The sequence below is a fragment of the Panthera tigris genome, chromosome A2, assembly GCF_018350195.1.
Source record: "Panthera tigris isolate Pti1 chromosome A2, P.tigris_Pti1_mat1.1, whole genome shotgun sequence".
NCBI lineage: Eukaryota > Metazoa > Chordata > Mammalia > Carnivora > Felidae > Panthera > Panthera tigris.
In genome coordinates, this window is record NC_056661.1 from 6,455,683 (window position 1) to 6,477,702 (window position 22,020).

Genomic DNA, 22,020 nt, shown 5'->3' on the forward strand with positions numbered 1-22,020 from the left:
TGGCCCCTGGGCTGTCATTTGGCAGCCCCTGAAATAGAGAATAAAGGGGTTTGCTCTTTTTGAAGAGTTTCTGGTCTCGGGAGGCATATACTTTGAGCTGGAGATGAAGCAAACCAAGCAGGGAATATCCTGGGCAAAGGAGGGAGCCAGTGCAAAGGTCCTGAGGCAGGAATGTGCCTAGCTTGTGGGGAGGCCTATGTGTCTGGAGGAGGGCAAAGAAGGTAAAAGATGAGAAAAAATAAAAGCACTGGTCACTGAGAGAGGGACTTGCAGACCCTGAAGTTAAAGGCTGCGGATCATATTCTAAGGATGATGCGTTTTGAGCAGGTTATGTTGGAGTCGTTTGCAGCCTGTAGGTTGACTCCTCACTGTGGGAAATTATGAGAGGGTAAACATATTTCTGTCGCAACTCACTGGATATTCTCTCCTTTCCTTAGACAACCTGGCAGCTGAGCTGGAGGCCAACCTCGGACTCATTGAAGAAATTTCTGGGTACCTGAAGATCCGAAGGTCCTATGCTCTTGTGTCACTTTCCTTTTTCCGGAAGTTACGGCTGATTCGGGGAGAGACCTTGGAAATCGGGTACGTGGCCCGGTTCTGTGTCTGTGGCCCCAGTGCTCACCAGGAAGTTCACGAGTTAAAAGAACGTAGGGGTTTTTGCCAAGACATGGAAACACCCGTGTCCACGGACGGATGAGGGAATAAAGGTGTGGTACGTGCACGCAACAGAATGTCACTCGGTCGTAAAAAGGAAGAGAATCCTGCCACTTGCGACAACATGGAGGGTGTTACACGAAGTGAAATAAGTCCGAGGAAGGCAGATGCTATAGGATCTCTCATATAAGGAATTCCCAAAACAGAACAAAACCAAGCTTATAGAGACAGAGAACAGATTGGTGGACGTCAGAGACGGGGAGAAGGGGGTGAGGGAACGGGTGGTCTAAAGGTACAAACTTCCTGGGCGCCTGGGTGGCTCAGTCGGTTGAGCGTCCGACTTCGGCTCAGGTCACAATCTCGCGGTCCGTGGGTTCGAGCCCCGTGTGGGGCTCTGGGCTGACAGCTCGGAGCCTGGAGCCTGCTTCCGATTCTGTGTCTCCCTCTCTCTCTGCCCCTCCCCCGTTCATGCTCTGTCTCTCTCTGTCTCAAAAATAAATAAACGTTAAAAAAAATTTTTTAAAGGTACAAACTTCCAGTTGTAAAATAAATCAATCCTGGGGCTGTAATGTACTGCACGGTGACTGTAATGAACAATACTGTACTCTATATTTGAAAGTTGCTGAGAGAGAAAATCTTAAAAAAGTTCTCGTCATAAGAGACCCTTTTGTTTAAAGCCTGTGAGGTGATGGATGTGAACTTACTATGTGATCGTTTCATAATATTTACAAGTCTCAAATCATTATGTTGTATGCCTGAAACTAACAGTGTTATAAATCTGTTATATCTCAATAAAACTGAAGGGGAACAAAAACAGTCTTTTTCGTAATTGAGGTATATAATTGATATATTAGTTTCAGGTGTATAAGATGATTCTATATTTGCATATATTGCCAAATGATCTTCACAAATTTAGTTAACAGCCACCATCACATACAGTTACAAACTTTTTTTCTTACGACGAGAACTTTTTTAACATCTACTCTCTTGGCAGCTTTTAAGTATGTGATACGGTATTATTAACTGTAGTTATAAGGATATAACTTAGGGGGTTTTAAAGCCCCCAAAGAATCTGTTAGGAGAAAGTATCCAGAGAAGCCTGGAGAAGAAAGAATGTGCCAGAACCTGTCCAGAGACCCAGCTGAGGAAAATGATATAGTCACTCTTGGGAAATGGCAGCCCAGCTCAAACTTTGTGCCCTCCAAGGGTGCTGTCTGGGCTTCGTTATGAGTTGGAATGCAGGCTTGACCAGGGCCCTGTGATTTCTGTGTCCTGTGCCTTCTCACTTCTTGGTCCCCTCTGACATTGGCTGCACCTGCTCCTTCCTTGCTGAAATTCTCATCGGTGGCCCATAGGATTCTACTACTTGGGGATACGCTCCCTGCTTCCTTATCTCCCTCCCTTTCTCCGCCTGCCTTTGGGAGTTGGTGTTCTGGGCTCCCAGCCTTGGCCGTCTCTCTAGCAATCTTCTGCTTGTGCTGAGACCCCCAGCCCTGGCTTACCCTCAAGCCCGCCTCTAGCTGGCTGACCCCCAGAAACCTCAAACGCAACATGTACAAAATGGAACTCCTCTCCTTGCCCCAGCTGTCATTTTCTCATTTCTCAGATCCACCCCCCTCCAGGTCTGCTGACTCTATTTAGGTCAGTAAAACAACAGAAAGCTAGACTAGCTGTGTTTCATGCAGGTGGAGATGGACTGATGAGCGAGAAGTTTGAGGAAGGCTGTCCAACGAGTGCCGTCCTGTCCAACAGGAAGGTTCTGTCCATCTTTGTGCCCCTCATGGTCACAAGATGGCTGCCTCACCCCCAGCCTCATGGCTGTGGAACTGACGAGCAAAGGGGGAAGGACAAAGGCCCAGGCAACCTGCCTGGAACCTCCCACACTCTCGCCCCCAACACTGATTCCTGCTTTTGTCTCCTTGGGTCACCTGGCTATTGTCAGTTGCGAGGGAGGCTGGATAAGTGAATGCCAGGAAAAGGGGGCTGTGAATGGCTTTTTGAGAAGCCAACTCACTGAACTGTTTATTTTATTTTTAAAAAAAAATTTTTTTTTAATGTTTATTTATTTCTGAGACAGGGAGAGACAGAGCATGAGTGAGGGAGGGGCAGAGAGAGAGGGAGACACAGAATCAGAAGCAGGCTCCAGGCTCTGAGCTGTCAGCACAGAGCCCGACGCGGGGCTCGAACTCACAAACCATGAAATCGTGACCTGAGCCGAAGTCGGTCTCTCAACCGACTGAGCCACCCAGGCGCCCCATCACCGAACTGTTTAGACTACCTTCTTGAATCACTTACCAGCTCACTCTGGTTTTTCTGCCATAAAACTGCCTTTTTGCTGAGGCTCAGACCTTTCATTTGGATTGTACCAATGACTTCCTAGCTGGGCATCCTAGCATCAGACCAGTGCTGTCCAGCAGATATATGATACAAGTCACATGTGTGACTTTAAATGTTCTAGTAGCCACTGTGTGAAAACTTTAAAAGAGAGAGGCAAAGTGAATTTTAGTAGTGCATTTTACTTTTTTTTTTTTTAATGTTTATTTATTTTTGAGAGAGAGAGGGAGAGAGTATGTGAGTGGGCAAGGGACAGAGAGAGAGGGAGGCACGGAATCAGAAGCAGGCTTCAGGCTCTGAGCTGTCAGCACAGAGCCCGACACAGGGTTTGAACCCACGAACTGTGAGATCATGACCTGAGCTGAAGTTGGACGCCCAACTGACTGAGCCACCCAGGAGCCCCAGTAGTGCATTTTACTTAACGCATTCCATCTGAAATGTCATTTTGACGTGGACTCAATACAGGACAATGATAAACAAGATTTTTTACATCCTTTCTTTGCATGTGAAGTCTTCAAAGTCTGTGTTTTTTGCTTCTGGTACAGTCAGAATGGCCACGTTTCAGATGCTCAGTAGCCAGATGTGACTAGTGACTTCTGTCTTGACAGCACAGGTCCAGATGCTTCCCTTTTCCCATCTGTCATATGCTGGTGGCCCACTGATCTTCTAAGACACAGATCTAACCCAGTTAGTGAACTGTTCTAGAATCTTCCTTTGCTGAGGAAGGTTAAGTGTTCTTGGTTGTGTTCTGGAATGCCGTGTGCTAGAGGGTTGGGCCCACTGTAGTCTTGTGGCCTGTCACCTGTTGGCCAGAGAGGCTATTTTTCTCTTCCCTGGGCCCTCCTCAGGTGCCACTGTGTCTTCCTTTCTTCCCCTCTGCAAAACCGTATCTCAGCCCATCGCTTACCCTCCTCCCCCACATGACTGAGCACAGACACCTTCCTGGCCATGGAGACTTCCTCACCTTCCCCTGTTCCTCCCACCCTTCATTTAACACTTAACAGGCACGTGCCAGGCAAGTGCTAAGGACTGGGGACGTAGCACCGAACACGATCAGCTCCAGCCATGGCCCCCCAGCCTTGGCGGTTGGAGGTGACAAACCCATGTATGACTGGGTTTGTGTGTGTTTCCATAGGAACTACTCTTTCTATGCCTTGGACAACCAGAACCTGAGGCAGCTATGGGACTGGAGCAAACACAACCTCACCATCACTCAGGGGAAACTCTTCTTCCACTATAATCCCAAACTCTGCTTGTCGGAAATTCACAAGATGGAGGAGGTTTCAGGAACCAAGGGGCGCCAGGAGCGGAACGACATTGCCCTGAAGACCAATGGGGACCAGGCGTCTTGTGAGTGGTGATGCCCTTGTCCTTCCAGCCCTGGGCCAGATAGCATGGCTTCCCTCCCCCTTCAACATGGCAGTGGCCTCCAGGGGGTGTGCCACTGCCCCCCAGTGAGCTAGAACAACTCTGTGTGTTATAGGCTTTGTGAGGACAGGTATATCTTATCTCTTGACTACAGAGGTACAGTGCCTGATACTGGAAGATGCCACATAGGCATTGAATGAATGAATGAATGAATGATACCTCCTTATATATGGCCTCGGCTCAAATGCTCTAGCAGACCCTGCAGTTGTTATAGCTGGAGAGTGTTAGGTGACTACTCTCCTCCGACAGGTTCTTTCTTGAAGGAATGTCTGAGCGTTGAAGTGCCAAGGTTTCCACTAATATCCACCTATGCAGTTGGTTCCTTGTGGCAGAATGTGGGAATCCAGGGTGGGGTGAGGAGAGCAAGGTTGGGGTGGAGGTTACGGGAGGGCTTGCGTCGCAGGCAGAGGGAATTAGTCTTTCCAAGGCCCAGTCTCTCCAAGATCTGCATGCTCTCTAAACTTATGTGGCATGTGTGCATTTGCCCTGGAGTTATGTCTTTGGACACGGAAGGCTTGCAGGGCCACATGTGTGACAGAATTGCATCAGGACAGATGTTACTCTTGAAAATCACTTTTCCCAGTAACTATTGGCCAGTTGTCCTTAGTTTGGTGCTGATGCTGTTACTCAGTTAAGCATCTGGCCAAGTCGCTGGCTTGTGGTAGGGATAGTAGGGGCCACCTTGCACGACCAGTTCTTGCCTCTAAACCCTGGGAGAAGACACATGGGAATGAGACCCATCAAGGGAACAGCAGGTTGACATCTCCTTCCTCATGGACGCTCTTGGAAATGTAGGATTACCTGCTTTGGGCTGAAACAAGTTTTTAGTACTGATATTGCTGTTGTTTTTAAACTTTCCTAGGTGAAAATGAACTACTTAAATTTTCTTACATTCGGACATCTTACGACAAGATCTTGCTGAAATGGGAGCCGTACTGGCCCCCTGACTTCCGAGACCTCCTGGGCTTCATGCTCTTCTACAAAGAGGCGTAAGTTGAAAGGTTAAGAGGTGTGCAGGTGGTGTGTGTGTTCAGATGTTCCCCTCTGAGATTCCTCGATCTCTCTCCTCCTTCTGGAATAACCATCATAGGTTCCTTTAGACCATCTCACAAGTTGATGGCGTGTGAAGTTGCTAACATCTCCATCTGTCAAAACCAGGAATTGAAACAGGGTTCATTTGAAGGTCCAGATTGGCCAGTTTCCTACAGCAATATTCCATTTGGCCGCATAGACGTACATCTCACCAAGATACATCCTTAACAGAATTTGCTCAGTCTACTCCATGGGCGTTTAAAAATTTATTTTTTAAATCTATTTGGCATTTTCCCCAACATTTAAAGAATTGTGGTAAAGCATACATAATATAAAATGGACCGCTTAATTATGTCTAAGTGTACATACAGCTCAGGGGCATTAAATCCATTCACAGTATTATGCAACTGTCTAGAAATTTCTTGTCTTCCCAAACTGAAACTCTATCCCCATTAAACAACACCTGGTCATTTTAAGCATAGTTGACCCTTGAACAATGCAGGGGTGAGGGGTGCTGACCTCCCTGCCACCCATGTAGTCAAAAATCCATGTATACCTTTTGACTCCCCAAACACTTAGCTACTAGTAAGAGCCTCCTATTGACCAGATAGTAGGCTTACCGATAACGTAAACTGTCAATTAACACGTATTTTGTATATGTATTATAGACTGTATTTTCATGATAAAGTAAGCTAGAGAAAAGAAAATGCTATTAGGAAAATCATAAGGAAGAGAAAATGCATTTATAGTCCTGTGCTGTAAAGAATCTGCATGTAGGTGGGTCCATGCAGTTTAGCCTGTATTGTTCAAGGGTCCACTGTATATGACTGTGCTGAAAAGAAAAAAAATTTTTTAAGATGTTATTTTCTTTTAAAGTTTACTCATTTGTTTTTGAGGGAGGGAGAGAGAAAGAACATGGGGAAGGGGCAGAGAAAGGGAGAGAAAGAGAATCCCAAGCAGGCTGCACTTTGCCCGTGTGGAGTCCTATGAACTCACGTACCATGAGATCATGACCTGACGGCTCAGATCAGATGCTTAACCGACTGAGCCATCCAGGTGCCCCTAAAGATTTTATTTTTAAGTAATCTCCATACCCAATGTGGGCTTTGAACTTACAACCCTGAGATCAAGAGTTTCTTTCTCCACTGACCGAGGGGAGCCAGCCAGGTGTGCCCCTGACTGTCCTGAAATTTTAAAGGGAGATAATGGAAGTGGTGATCGTGTTCATATTAATCATTATTCCGTCTCTGAAGATTTATCATGTGTCAAAATGTGTGCCGAGAAGTAGTCTCTCTTACAGTCTTATCAATAAGCCATCAAGTGTTAATTGGAAAATGAGCTATAAGGGAAGTAAGCAGTCCCTTCTCTTTGGGACCTGAGTCATTTTTCCTTGTGGCATAAGATTGTTGATGAACAGGACGCAACCTTATAGGATGTCACTGTTCCCGCCGCATCTCTCCGTGCTCAGAGCGATAGTCAAGAAATGATAACCGTCTTGTCCTGCTTTGTCTTGGAAGCCCTTATCAGAATGTGACCGAGTTCGACGGGCAGGACGCGTGTGGCTCCAACAGCTGGACGGTGGTGGACATTGACCCGCCTCTGAGGTCCAATGACCCCAAGTCGCAGAACCACCCAGGGTGGCTGATGCGGGGTCTGAAGCCCTGGACCCAGTATGCTGTCTTTGTCAAGACCTTGGTCACCTTTTCTGATGAGCGCCGCACGTATGGGGCCAAGAGTGACATCATCTATGTCCAGACCGATGCCACCAGTAAGTGTTCGTCATAAGAGTTGGAAATCTTGCCTTTAACAGGTTGACACAGTGATGGAAGAAGTGCTCTTTTCTGTGGCCATTGGCTTCTTTTTTAAAAAATTTAATTAATTTATTTATTAGATATTCACATATTTTTGAGAGAGAGAGAGAGAATGAGCGGGAGAGGGGCAGAGAGAGAGAGAGGACAGGTGATCTGTGCTGACGGCCAAGAGTCTGATGCGGAGCTCGAACTCACCACCTGTGAGATCATGACCTGAGCTGAAACCAAGAGTCGGACGCTCAACCGACTGAGCCACCCAGGCGCCCTGTGTTTATTGGCTTCTTAAAAGAGCCGGGTGCTGGGCTTTATAATTTCAAAAGACAAGACAGTAGCAACAAGTCACTTGAAGGGTGTATATATATGTATACACATTCTTCCCATTATGGAAAACTTTCAAATATTCATCAAAGTAGAAGAAAAATGAGCCCCATGAACCATTCATTTCCCAGCTTTGACAATTACAGTGTTTTGCCGTTTTTACTTCATCGCTGTGTCCCTTCCCCTTCCATTCTGGGGGGGTGGGGGGTAGTTGGGGCGGGCTGGAGTATTTCCTAGCGATTTAGTTGTATTTTCGTAAAGCCCAAGTCCTTCTCCTGTTGTGGGGGTTCTCAGCCCGGGGTGATTCGCCCCACCCACCCATCGCCGCCCGGGGATGCTTGGTGATGCCTGGAGACAGTTTTGGTTGTCGTGACGGTGGACGTGGGGCTGTGGGTGGAGGCCAGCGATGCTTTCCCTACATCCTGCACAGCAACAACAGAGAATGATGTGGCCCCAAATGTCCATAGTACTGGGGGTGAGAAGCCCTGTCCCAGGGGACACAGCCCAAATTTCATGAGCTGGTGCCCCTCATCTTGTGTTCTCCAATGATACCAAATGACTTAACAGTTTCTGGAAACTTCTAGCTTCCTCTGCCTTGAGTCCCCCCCACCCCCCCACTGAGGGATCAGCCACCTGCATTGTTGAGGGGTAGGTTTTGTGGGGCCCAAAGGTAGTGCATTTTGGGGGACTCTTAGATGAGCCGCCACTCCAGTGATGAGGACGACTGGGATCCAAGTGCTGACGCTTGCCCCACGGCTGGGTTCCATTTGGGGCGCACGTTAACCAGAAAAACGTGAGTTTATTTGTCTCTTCCCGCTATCTTCCTTTTCCCCAGCGTCTTCCCAGTGCCCAGGACAGAGCTTGGGGCCCGGCTGGAGCCCCGTAAATGCCTGTTGCGTAAATGAATGAATGGCCATGTGACGTGTGGTGTGAGTGGACAAGTGTGCTTGCCGGGTGAACGTCGACAGGCCTCCAGCGTCCTCTGAGGTTCAGTCATCACTGCGGCGAAAATCCGCGTGACTTCTCCAACACGTGTGTCCTCCTCGCGCCCGCCCGCCAGCCAGTCGCCTCCTGCTCACGGTGGACCTGTCTCCTTTCTCCTTTGCAGACCCTTCCGTCCCCCTGGATCCTATCTCGGTTTCGAATTCCTCCTCTCAGATCATTCTGAAGTGGAAGCCTCCCTCGGACCCCAATGGCAACATCACGCACTACCTGGTGTTCTGGGAGAGGCAGGCGGAGGACAGTGAGCTGTATGAGTTGGATTATTGCCTCAAAGGTGAGTGCGGGCGGGGTGTGTGGGAGCAGACGATCTGCTTTGTCCCGCTTCGAGGGGAACATCTCCCCACATCCTGGTTTTCCCAGGGTACGTGTGGGTGTGTGTGCACGCTCACACACTCCACAGCCTCTCATACAAGAACGTGCACACACGTTTCTCAACCTGACGACACCCTGGAGACTCACGTCAAAACCAGATAGCTCTTATCCCTTGCCACCATTTCCTTCTGGAATTTTCTCCTCCTCCCCCTTTTCCCTGTGGGGATGCGGCTGTGTCAACCCGCTGGGTTTTTGCGCTGAGCTAGGAATGGAGAGGCTCTTGACAAAGTCAGGGAAGAGTTCTAGCCCCTAAATTTAGACCCTTACGTTTTAAGGACTGGAGACAGCAAGGAGTGACAATCAGTTCTCTTCTGTGCTTTCCATTAAAAATTTATACTAGTGATGATTTCCCCCTCAGTCCCCCTTACTTACTTACTCAGTAAGTCCCCCTTACTTAACAAGTAAGTAATCTTGTTTACTTAATAGGCTTCATCCATTTGTGGAAAAATAGGAAATTATTTGTGCTTCAAACTAGTTGGTATAAATTAGTTTAAAATTAAAAAAAAATTTTTTTAATGTTTTTACTTATTTTTGAGAGAGAGAGAAAGAGAGAGAGAAGAGACAGAGCGTGCACAGGGGAAGGGCAGAGAGAGAGGGAGACACAGAATCCTAAGCAGGATCCGGCCTCTGAGCTGTCAGCACAGAGCCTGACACAGGGCTCGAACCCACAGACTGAGAGATCATGACCTGAGCCGAAGCCAGATGCTTAACTGACTGAACTACCCAGGCGCCCCTTTAACATTTTACTTTTGCAAATTTTTTTTTAATGTTTATTTTTGAGAGAGACAGAGACAGAGTGTGAGTGGGTTGGGGGCAGAGAGAGAGGGAGACACAGAATCCTAAGCAGGATCCAGGCTCTAAGCTGTCAGCACAGAGCCCAACGTGGGGCTTGAACCCATGAACCACGAGATCATGACCTGAGCAGAAGTTGGATGCTTAACTGACTGAGCCACCCAGGCGCCCCAAATTAGCTTAGAATTTTAATTAAAATTGGATTTAAAACAAAGCAAAAAAACCCATCATACTGGAGAAACATGTCATTTTCCCCCATTAGTTTTTTTTTTTTTTTTTTTTTTTTTTTGGTCAGTTTGTTTCTATGTTTATCTGTATTTATTTTTCTCTAGATTGTTTTAAGTTAGTGATTTCCTCAGTGATTGACTTCGGGGGCAGAGGCTCAGGGATGGCTGGTGAGGCCTGGCCGAGGCCCTGAGCCCACGGGCTGCTCTTGGCTGGACCTCTCGCTCCAGCTGTAGGGCTTTGGGCAAGTCACTGAGCTTGCTTCTGGCTGCCTCCTTTTTGGGAGAAGGGGCAGGAGGCCAGATGATCTCCGGGAGCTGTCCCAGCTCTAAGATCATGTGCTATATGTATGCCTGTGACCTCATTCCCCGCCTGAGCTGAGGGTTGCAAACGTGATTTATCTCCTTCGATGCTTTATATAACTCAAGAGCAAGCACATTCCTCGGCTTAGCTGTGAGCTCTTGGCCCTGCATTCGAGTAACCGAAACCACCAGCTTGAACAACCACCGGCAGTGGCCCCTGATACTTTCTTTGCTGTTTCTTTCTTTCTTTTTTTTTTTTTTAAAGGGTAACCACTTTTATTCTGGAAGTCTAAATCTGTCATTACAATGTGGCTATTTAAACACGGCTTGGGGGGCCTGGGTGGCTCAGCCAGTTAAGCGTGGACTTCGGCCCAGGTCGTGATCTCACGGTTCATGGGTTCAAGCCCCGTGTCGGGCTCTGTGCTGACGGCTCGGAGCCCGGAGCCTGCTACGGATTCTGTGTCTCCCTCTCTCTCTGCCCCTCCCCAACTCGTGCTCTGTTTCTCTCTCTCTCTGTCTCAAAAATAAATAAACATTAAAAAAAATGGCTTAATTTGTAATGATCACAAAGTTTATGTAATTAAAAATAAACTTACTAAGGAGCAGATTTTGTATGATTCCACTCATTGGAGGTCCCTAGAGGAGTCCCATCCATGGAGACAGAGAGTAGATGGTGGGCCCCAGGGGTGGGGGAGGGGACGGGGAAATCCCTGTTTCCTGGGGACAGAGTTTCAGTTTGGGGAAGATGGAAGGTTCTGGCGATGGATGGTGGGGGTGGGAGCATGACAGTGTGAATGTGCTTAATGCCCCTGAGCTGTACGTTTTTAAAAATGACTAAGATGGTAAGTTTTATGTTATGTGTATTTTACCACAATTAAAAAAATACACACAATAAGTGAGCTTGCTACCCGCGACCAGAACTGGTTTCCTATTAGTATCGGCTATGTTTTTCCCTCCCACTCGGCTTTATTGAGGTATGTTTGAGTTGTAAGATATTTAAAGGCAAAATCAGAAGGTAGTGAAAGTGTCCATTGGGATGATTTTGATATACATACATGCTGTAAAGGGATTTTTCCCAGGTAGTTAGTTAATACATCCATTACCTCCTGTCTTTATCTTTTTTGTCTGTGTGTCTGAGAACATTTAAGTTCTGTTCCCCTAGCATGTTTTAGTTATACACTGCAGTGTTATCAACTGCATTTTTATTTGGGGGGGGGGAGGGGAGGGCGCAAGTGAGCGAGGGGCGGAGAGAGAGAAGTGGGACTCGCCTGAAGTGAGGCTCGAGCTCTACCCAGCGCGGGGGTAGAACCCACGAACTGTAAGATCATGACCTGAGCCGAAGTCAGATGCTTAACCGACTGAGCCACCCAGGCGCCCTCAACTGCATTTTAAAAAATTATGGTAAAGTATATATAACATAAAATGGACCATCTTAGCCTTTTCTAAGTGTCCAGGTCTGTGGCATTAAAGCCCATTCGCACTGTTGGGTGACCATCGTGACCATCCAGCTCTAGAACTTTCTCATCTCCCCAAACTCTGTCCCCATGAAACACTGACTCCCCCAGGCCCTGGCTCCCACCATCTGCCTCCCGTCTCTGTGGACGGGACTGTCCCTAGGTGCCCCGTCACCCAGACTTTTACTGCGTAGTCAGAGAAAAACCACGCGGCACTAAGTGCCCTGCCGTGGGTGCCAGAAAGGGTAATGGGGGGTGAGGAGCTGTGTCTGACCTCATGAAAGGTCCTTTCCTCTCCAGAAAATTCTCAGCAGCCTCCCTCACTCAGGAAATCCTACCTTTTTCTTCCATTTATAATGCCATTACCAGTCCCTTTAATGGTTAACCCAGCCAGGTCAGTCCGTGTCTATTAATACACGTCCCAAGTATTTTTAAGAGTCCCTTGTAGGCTTTCACAGCTGTATAAATACTTGGGCTTCTGAGTGGATACTCACCATTCACCACTCACTTCGAGCCCATTGTCTCCAGGACGCATTCAGGGGGAGAAGAAAAATGCTCAGGAGCTCCTGGGAGGCTGCAGGCACCAGGGCTGGCTGCAGGATAGGTGAATCCCAGGGCCCTTTGTGGATTGTGCCTGGAGAAAGTAGCTTTTATGTGCCTGGTTGCATCAGAAGTGTGGCTGTGCCCACCCGATGGATGGCAGGCACCCCTGGGACCGGACTCGGGTCAAGACACAGCCAGTGTGGCACTTAGCAACTTTGGGGGCGCCTGGGTGACTTAGTAGGTTAAGGATTCAACTTCAGTCCCAGTCGTGATCTCGCGGTCTGTGGGTTTGAGCCCTGTGTCGGGCGCGGTGCTGACAGCTCAGAGCATGGAACCTGCTTCGGATTCTGTGTCTCCCTCTCTTTTTGCCCCTTGCCTGCTCATGCTCGCTCTCTCTCTCTCTCTCTCCCTCTCTCTCTCAAAAATAAATAAATTTCCAAAAAAATTAAAAAAGCAACTTTGTGTTTTTAAAATTTTTTTTTTTCAACATTTTTTTATTTATTTTTGGGACAGAGAGAGACAGAGCATGAACGGGGGAGGGGCAGAGAGAGAGGGAGACACAGAATCGGAAACAGGCTCCAGGCTCCGAGCCATCAGCCCAGAGCCTGACGCGGGGCTCAAACTCACGGACCGCGAGATCGTGACCTGGCTGAAGTCGGACGCTTAACCGACTGCGCCACCCAGGCGCCCCACAACTTTGTGTTTTTAGGACACTACCTTCCAGCAGTTGGTGTTCTCTCTCTCTTTTTTTTTTTTCTGATTCCTTTTTCTGTGCTTATTTTTTTTTAATTTTTTAAAAATGCTTTTATTTATTTTTGAGAGAGAGAGAGAGACAATGCAAGCAGGTTGGGGGGGGCTGTCTTTCGGCATGCCAAGGAAATTCCTACCACAGGGCCTTTGCACTTGCTTTTTGCACCATCTGAACTGCTTGCACCAAGGTATGTGCATAGCTCACTCCTTTACTTAGTTTGGAACTGCTCAGCGGTCGCTTTCTCTGAGACCACCTCATGAAAAACAGCACCCCCAGGCATCCTCTGTCCTTTTACCCTGCCAGCTGACTCATGACATACGTATTTATTAGTTTATTGTGGATCCCTCCATCCACATGCACTAGATTGTAAGTCCCATGAGGCAGGGTCATGCCTAGTTACCTTATGGTCTCCAGCCTGATGGGATTATGGTGTCTCACAGTTTCTGGAACGCACGGACCTGCACGGCTGCCCCGTGTGCCCAGCCCCTCTGAGAAGACCCCCCCTTGGCTGTGTGTGTGTTGTGGGGTCAGGCGGGGAGAGATCTCAGGCCACCTGCTCTGCCCGTCTCTAGGGTTGAAGCTGCCTTCCCGGACCTGGTCCCCGCCGTTCGAGTCCGAGGGCTCCCAGAAGCACAATCAGAGTGAGTACGAGGAGTCCGCTGGCGAATGCTGCTCGTGTCCCAAGACCGACTCTCAGATCCTGAAGGAGCTGGAGGAGTCCTCTTTCAGGAAGACGTTCGAGGATTACCTGCACAATGTGGTTTTCGTGCCCAGGTCAGGACCTTTCATTGGCTTGGTGTTGGGGGTCATTCCCTGGGGAACAAGATGAAGTGGGCACCCAGAGGGTGGGCAGGTAAAGAGGGAGATTCAGGAGAAGCCTTTTCAGGAATAGTCACCCCAAACGGCGAAAAGTTAAAACAAAAACAAAAACAAAAAAACCCTCAGCATTTGCTCCCCGACGTGGCCCAAACCCTTCGTCCCACCCGTGGGCTGCCATCTGACTTCTCAAACGAGCTCCGTTAGATTATTGAGGCACACCCCTGAGGAGGGCCCCCCGGGCCCATGCTCCTTGTTCATCTATGCAGCTGTCTCATCCTTCTGGAAATTTCTACGGCATCTTCAAAACCTGGAGGCTTCTCCTGTTTAAGGTTGGGTTTCCTTCGGTGAATGAAGGGACTTATTGACATCCCATCCGATGTGAGAGGGTTTGCAGCGAAAATGACTCGAGGCTAGTCGGCTGTCTGCACAGACATTTAGGTACACGGCACGTTTCTTTTGAGGCCTCAAGCTTACTTGTCTGGCAAGTGCAGATAATCACGGTTCCTATTTCCTAGGACGGTGAGAGCACGTGAGTCACCCAGGCTTCTCAGCCTTGACACTCTCGGTATTTGGAGCCAGCCCCCTCCTTTGCCGTGGGGCCGTCCCGTGTGCTGGGGGATGCCAAACAGTATCCCTGCCTCCACCCCCTAACCCCAGCAGTGCTGCGTGCATCACAGGGGCTCGTGACTCTTTGCAGTCACTTCGTTTATTTTTGAGAGAGAGAGAGAGAGAGAGCACAAATGGGGGAGGGACAGAGAGAGACACACACACAGAATCGGAAGCAGGCTCTAGGTTCTGAGGTGTCAGCACAGAGTCCGACGCGGGGCTTGAACCCACACACCGTGAGATCGTGACCTGAGCGGAAGTCGGACGCTCAACCGATGGAGCCTCCCAGGGGCCCCCAGTCGCTTCCTCTTTTTTGGATCCAAAGCCTGGGTTTCTCAGCTGGAGAGTCCTCTGCCCCAGGTTACGGCAGCCAGTGAGCGACCGTAGGCTGTGAGCCACGTCCTGCCTCACTCCCCTTACAGACCTCGGCAGATGGACTACCCAGAAATATCTGAGGCACAGGGCCATTTCCAAAGTGGATCGAAACCCCAGAACGCTGACACTGGGATAAAGGAAGACTCTAAAACGGCTCCTTTCAAATGCCTGCCGTCGCTCCTCACACAAATAGATGTGTCCCCAGAACCATCGAGATGTGACATTTAAAAAAAAAAAAAATTCTTTCTTGTGTTTTTCCTCGGTGACCCTGAGTCCAAAAGAGCGCTTCACGGCACAGCCCAGGCATTGAGGCAGCTACTCTTTTACTGGTTAAAACCAAAACGCTGCTGGGCTCGAGCAAACGGCCGAGTCACCTGTGATGTTTAAATGTGATCAAGTTTGACATCCGAGGGGGATCCCGGCCGTCCGGGTCTCTGGCGGGTACTTTCTCTGATTCCTGTCCCCGCCCCCCTTTCTGTGTTCTCTGCACCTGCTGGAGAAGATGTGATTCGGGTGTTGGGATGAGCGGTCCACGGCGAAGGGCAGGGCGCCCTTGGTCTGCTCGGAGGAAGTGTGGCTCCCAGAGTGTCGGAAGGAAGAGGTCTCTCTGAAGGAGTTCTGTCTGTCCTCAAAGTGGTTGGTTTTGTTTCCACAGAAAATCCTTTTCAAGCCCTGGTGCTGAGGACAGTAGGTACGACTCACGTGCAGAATGTCTGCGTGGCCACTGGCAGCTTCTCGGTGCAGGGCCAGCCGGCCAGACAGGGCAGGAAGCATGCTGTGTGCCTTTGAGACTCCAGGGGCTTCTGTGGCTTGATGCATGTGACAGTCTGCTCTGCCCTTACCAGAGGCTTCATGAGTCCATACGTCAGCTGCCTTCACCCCGAAATGGGATCTGGGCATGAGTGTCGGGGAAAAAAATCTTCACTAACACACTCTTACTAAAACACAGAATCAAGGGGCGCCTGGCTGGCTCAGTCTGTAGAGCATGCGACTCTTGATCTCCGGGTTGGGAGTTCAAACCCCACATTGGGCACAGAGTTTACTTAAAACACACACACACACACACACACACACACACACACACACAGGAGGGAAGGGGTAATTTGTGGGTACCTCTGAGATGCCAAACATCCCCCTCCGTGCATCCACCTGCGAAATGTTAATTTCTCAACATCTACGGTGTAGACAGAGCGTTTTGATCTGGGGTGACAGGTGCAGCATTGCGGGCGTGAGCAGAGGTGTGCCGTATCACAGAACCCCACTGAGGACAGGCAGAGAGATGCCAGGGAAGGGCAGGGCCTCAGGATGAGTCACGGGCTCTTGGGGGGCAGGGGGAGACCAGAGGGGAGGCTAGAAAGGCAGATCAGGGCCATGTGGAGGGATTTCATTGTCTCACAGTGGGTTCCCTTGTTTATTTTCGGGCATGTGTGTGTGGCGCTGGTCTGACCTCTAGCGGCCACTTTGGATATAATCTATAGAAAAGAAAGGCCTAGAAATTTGAGGCTTTGGTCCAGACCCAGGTTTCTCAAGCTCAGATGTACTCACATTTAGGGCCAGATCGCTGTCCGTTGTGGGGCCCGCCCTGTGCATGGTGGGGTGTTGAGCGGCATCTCTGGTCTCTGGGCTCACAACGCCAGGAGCGCACTTGTCCCTGAGCCGTGACCAGGGGACCAGTGTGAGCCTGTGGGGTGTGTAGGCAGTGGACACTGAGGGCCCAGACTGTGGGTAAAGGGGAACCACTGTGTATACATTCGGCTCATTTGATGACAACCTTCCATGTTTCCCATTGTTCAGACACCCATTTCTCAGTAGTTACTCACGAGGCACCAGCGTCCTGGTCAGCTGGCCCGTTTGTGCCTGGATGGAAGTGTTCTGAATCTTGCTGACATGGGTCTATCTTTGGTTTTCACCCAAGAATTTCATTGGTCTTTTGGCCCAACAGAAAATCATAACACGTGCGCCCCCAAGGAGGGTTCGTTTTCTGACCACACGTTTTCTGACTACGGTAAAGACTAAAAATTGACCTCAAGCATTTGAGCAGAGAACTTCTTCCTGGTGATTGAAAGTCAATCACTTTGATACCTTTTGGGAGAAGCAGACGTGGAGAGACTTTCATTAAAGTCCATTTGGACAAGAGTGCAAATGAGAGTATCACATATCTTGAACTCATAGAATATCGCCAACACTGGGCGTCGATGCAAGTTAGTAGACCTCAGTGATTTTGGAAGTTAAGAAACAACTTAAAAAGGTGAAAATACAAATTGTAGGGGAGGGGAAATCAAGATCGCTGAACTTGTAAATCTAAGGATGAAAATCACAAATAATTAGAAGTAAGGCAGGAGACAGAAAACTAGGGTCGAAGGAAGATTTTCATGTTGAATTTCCTGGACAGTGTTGTGTTCTTCAATTTGAAGCTTTCGGTGAAGAGGGAAGTTTTAATTTGATCTGATTCTAGAAGAAGTTGAAAAATTAAATATTCTAATAACCTTGGAAAATGACTAAAAATTACAGGTCAACACCTTAAAAAAATTATGTCACAAAAAGGCCCTAGACCCAGAGAGTTTTACAGGTGAGTTATTGGAAATTCTGAAAGAGCAACTATTTGCTGTAATATAGAAACTTCTCAGAGCATACCAATCTATGGAACTCTTTCCAGGTTGTTTTATGAAACTAACATGATACCCCTTAGCAGACACAGGTGAAGATGCTACATTAACAGAAACCCCAGGACCAGCTAACGTGAGACTTTAGATCCGTATGTCCTGATTGAAACAGCATGCTGACAATTTTAACTCAGAAGTGTGACGATGGTTTATGATCAGGAGATAGGATAATTCATCAAGAGGTCCAAAGAGGAAAATCGTATGATAATCTCATTCAACAGTGTTAATTAAAAATTCCTAACTGAGGGGCGCCTGGGTGGCTCAGTCGGTTGAGCGTCCGACTTTGGCTCAGGTCATGATCTTACGGCTCGTGGGTTCGAGCCCCGCGTCGAGCTCTGCGCTGACAGCTCAGAGCCTGGAGCCTGCTTCTGATTCTGTGTCTCCCTCTCTCTCTGCCCCTAACCCACTTGCATTCTGTCTCTGTCTCTCTCAAAAATAAATAAACATTAAAAAAAAAAATTTCTAACTGAGGGAAACAAGAAGAGGCCTCGTATAAAAGTAGGAGTGGAATGCTTCTGCTACAAGGTAAATATTATCTAGATGAAACCAACAGCCGAGGTAACATTGTACTGAAGCGCTCCCAGTCATAGTTAGAAGGAAGCTCTGTGTCATCGTTACTAATTAACATTTTCCTGGGTATCCAGCCAATGCAATAAGATACAAAATAGAAATTAGAATAGTAAAGAATGGATTGTGGGAAATAAGGTCACTTGTGTTTGCGGATAGCCTAGGGCAGGGGTAGACGAGCTAGGTGTGCAGGCTGGCTGCCCGTTTTTGTCAATGAAGTTTCATTGGAATGCAGCCACACCCATCTTTATATTTTGTCTATGGCTGCTTCCAAGCCACAATAGCTGGGAAGCCATTGAAAGTTGAGTAGAGAGGTGGACCGTGTGTCCTACAAAATCCAAAATATTTACTTTCTAGCATTTGCAGGAAGAGTTTGCTGACTCTTTTTCTAGTGTGTTCCTTGAAAACCCAAGAATATCAACTCTGACGCTCTTAGAGCAGAGCTTGGGAAAGAGAGTTACAATGTAAATAAACAAAAAGCCAGTAGGTATACTAGCAATAGTTAGACTATAAAAACAGAATATGAAAAAAAAAATATGGAGTCTCTTGGTTCAAAATCTGAAACGAAACAAAACCCCAGGAAACCCTGTAACCCTCAGCATTGATGTGGTGGTCCTGAGATGCAGTTTTGAGGGGCTGCTGGGGAGACCCCAGGTCAATACAAAGCTCCTGGAGAGCAGTTTCGCCATAGGGATGAACAGATACAGCCTAGTGATTTCTAAGAGTCTACTTTTAGGATCTAATAAGACAATCAGACAACGATCGAAGCAATATTTACAATAACCAAAAAAAAAAAAAAAAAAAAAAAGAAAAGAAAAAAAAAACCTGGGACACTTACGCAGGCATGCCTCGGGGGCATTGCGGGTTTGGTTCCAGACCCCTGTGGTAAACGGATATCGCAATAAAGCAGGTCACGTGAATTTTTTGGTTTCTCCATGTGTGTAAATGTTATGTTTATACCACACTGTAGTCTGTTGGGTGTGTGCAGGGGCATTATGTCTGACAAAACGACGTACACACCTTCATTTACAAACCTTGCTAGAAGACACAAACCATCATGTGGGCTTTCCCCAAGTAGTAAGCACTGATCATCGATCCCTGTAACAAATATAAGAATACTGAGAACCTTTGAAACATACCATGATGAGAATCACCCGAAGGTGACACAGAGACCCAAAGTGAGGAAGCGCTGTTGGCAAAAAAATGGTGCCAGTAGACCCGCCTGTTACAGGGACGCCCCAACCCTTCAATCTGTAAAAGAGCTGAATCTTGTGAAACGCAGTGATGCAAAAACGTAATACCATGAGGTAGGTCTGTATTAGGTAACATAGGAGGACGGTTAGTAAATTCTGGCTCACGCATCCAATTGAATATTTTCCAGTGTTCCAGGTTTTCTGCCGTGAGCAGGCAGCACTTGGGTAGCAAGGAGGGGAAAACCTTCACGTTGAAAAAGAAAAAATCATAAATTCTGTGCTCAGTACTTAAGGCATTATGTTCGAAGGAAAGTATTTGAGGAATGTGTTCGATACAAGAAGGGAACAAAGGGTCATAAAGCCAGCTCGGTCTTCTTTATACCTGCACATAATATTTCCAGAAAAAAAAAAATTGCCCACAGGAAACAGCGGACGGTGGGATGGTGAATAATTTGAATTTTCTTTATGCTTTTGTTTGGTGTGTGTTTATAAATTGTTAGGCAATTGCATTTATTTCTTATATCCTCTTAAATGGGGGAAAACGTGTGTCGACTGCGTTATTTTTGTTTTGGGGGGCTTTTTTTTGGAGTTCCCCTTACCAACTTGAGTGATAAGATTTTTTTTCTTTAACCCAAGAATGAAAAATTAGTCGCTCATATTATGCAGACGCCCTAAACGGAAAATAGAACTAGAAGATGCATTTTTCCCCGTTTACACTGCTGATGCTGGCCGGTAGTTGGAGGTGTTGGGTCCATGCTGTGTGACAGGGTTCCCGAAAAGCTAGACTCTCACATGCTTCGGGCATCTTATTCTTAACACTGAGCCTGGGTGGCTGAGCCATCGGCACAGTGAAAACCTGAAATCAAGCACATGCAGGGGAATGTTGGTGTGGGGCTGCCGCTCGTGGTCCTGGGGCGCCCTGCTCCCCACCCCCTCACCCCGAGGGCAGCCGCTCCGGGTTGTAATTCCTGGCAACCTGCATTTGATCTGTGTGCCTGCTCGCATCTCCGCTGCACCGCGGTCTTTGATTTTGAGCCTTTGATGCTCCAGCATCCACGGTTTTCTCTTTTTAAACATGGGGATCGTGTGACCGCCTGTGTCCTGCTGTCGTGACAGGCCGTCGCGGAAGCGCAGGGCCCTCGCCGACGCTGGGAACGTGACGGCCGCCGTGCCCACGGTGCCTGGTTTCCCCAACACTTCCAGCAGCGTGCCCACGAGCCCGGAAGAGCACAAGCCCTTCGAGAAGGTGGTGAACAAAGAGTCTCTGGTCATCTCCGGCCTGCGTCACTTCACCGGCTACCGCATCGAGCTGCAGGCTTGCAACCAAGATGCCCCCGAGGAGAGGTGCAGCGTGGCCGCCTACGTCAGCGCCAGGACCATGCCCGAAGGTGGGTGGTGGTGCCCAGAGCCCCAGGCTGAAGCCCTCTGCCTGCTGGAGCGGATTTGCCTTCATCGTTTCTGAGTTTACTTACTTATTTTAAAAATTTTTGTATGTGTTTACTTCTTTTTGAGAGAGAGAGAGAGAAAGAGTGCAAGCAGGGGAGGGTCAGACAGAGAGGAGACACAGAATCCAAAGCAGGTTCCAGGCTCCAAGGTGTCAGCACAGAGCCTGACACGGGGCTTGAGCCCATGAACTGCGAGGTCATGACCTGAGCCGAAGTCTGGAGCTCAGCCGACTGAGCCACCCAGACGCCCCTTTTATTTTTATTTTTATTTTTATTTTTATTTTTATTTTTATTTTTATTTACTTATTTATAGTTTTATTTCTTTTTGAAGCGAGAGAGAGACAGAGCATGAGCAGGGGAGGGGCAGAGAGAGAAGGAGACACAGGATCCAAAGCAGGCTCCAGGCTCCGAGCTGTCAGCCCAGAGCCCGACATGGGGCTCGAACTCACGAACCACGAGATCGTGATCTGAGCCCAAGTCAGACGCTTAACCAACCGAGTCACCCAGGCAGCCCTGTCATTTGTATTTGTGCCCAGCTTTATTGAGCTACAGTTGACATACAACATTGTGTAAGTTGAAGGCGTACTTGTGTGTTGATTTGATACTCGTACGTATGGCAGGATGATTACCACCAGAGGGGCAGCTGACGTCTGCATCACGATACGTGATTGCCATTTCTTCTTTCGTAGTGAGGACACTTAAGGTCTACTCTCTTAGCAGCTTCAGAGTAGGTACTAGAGTGTTGTTAACTGTAGTCACCATGCTATGCGTTACGTCTCTACCACTTTAATTCCTCTCCTAAGCTGGAAGTTTGTCCCTTTTGACTAATATCTTTGCATTACTCCCCAGCCCCTGGTAACCACCATTCTGGTCTCTGTTCTCTGTGAGTTCTCCTTTTTTAGATTCCGCATATGCGTGAGATCATACAGTATTTGTCTTTCTCTGCCTGGCTTATTTCACTTAGCATAATGCCCTGAGGGTCCATCGGTATTTGCCTTTATTATTATTTTTTTTTCATGTTTATTCATTTTTGAGAGGGCATGAGTGGGGGAAGTGCAGAGAGAGAGAGAGAGAGAGAGAGAGGGAGAGAGGGAGAGGGACAGAGGATCTGAAGCGGGTTCTGCACTAACAGCAGTGAGCCTGATGCAGGGCTGGAACTCACGAAACTGAGATCATGACCTGAGCCAAAGTTAGGTGGTTGACTGACTCACCCAGGCGCCCCTGCTGTTACTATTTTTTTTGATTACACGAGTCATACGTAGCCACTATGGAAACTAGCAAATGCACACAGCCATAAGGGAAATAAAGTAAAATTAAGAAATGCATATACGTAT

General features: G+C 48.1%; 1 protein-coding gene across 1 annotated transcript in view; it reads left to right on the plus strand.

The window, feature by feature from the left end:
* Positions 1–22,020, plus strand: part of INSR (insulin receptor) — a 134,449-nt gene that overhangs the window by 91,606 nt on the left and 20,823 nt on the right. Inside the window, exons 7-13 of the mRNA XM_042965366.1 lie at positions 438–582; positions 4,124–4,338; positions 5,279–5,405; positions 6,966–7,216; positions 8,686–8,853; positions 13,591–13,792; positions 20,358–20,629. Of these exons, the coding sequence (XP_042821300.1) occupies positions 438–582; positions 4,124–4,338; positions 5,279–5,405; positions 6,966–7,216; positions 8,686–8,853; positions 13,591–13,792; positions 20,358–20,629 (1,380 nt within the window). The remainder of the gene's footprint in view (positions 1–437; positions 583–4,123; positions 4,339–5,278; positions 5,406–6,965; positions 7,217–8,685; positions 8,854–13,590; positions 13,793–20,357; positions 20,630–22,020) is intronic.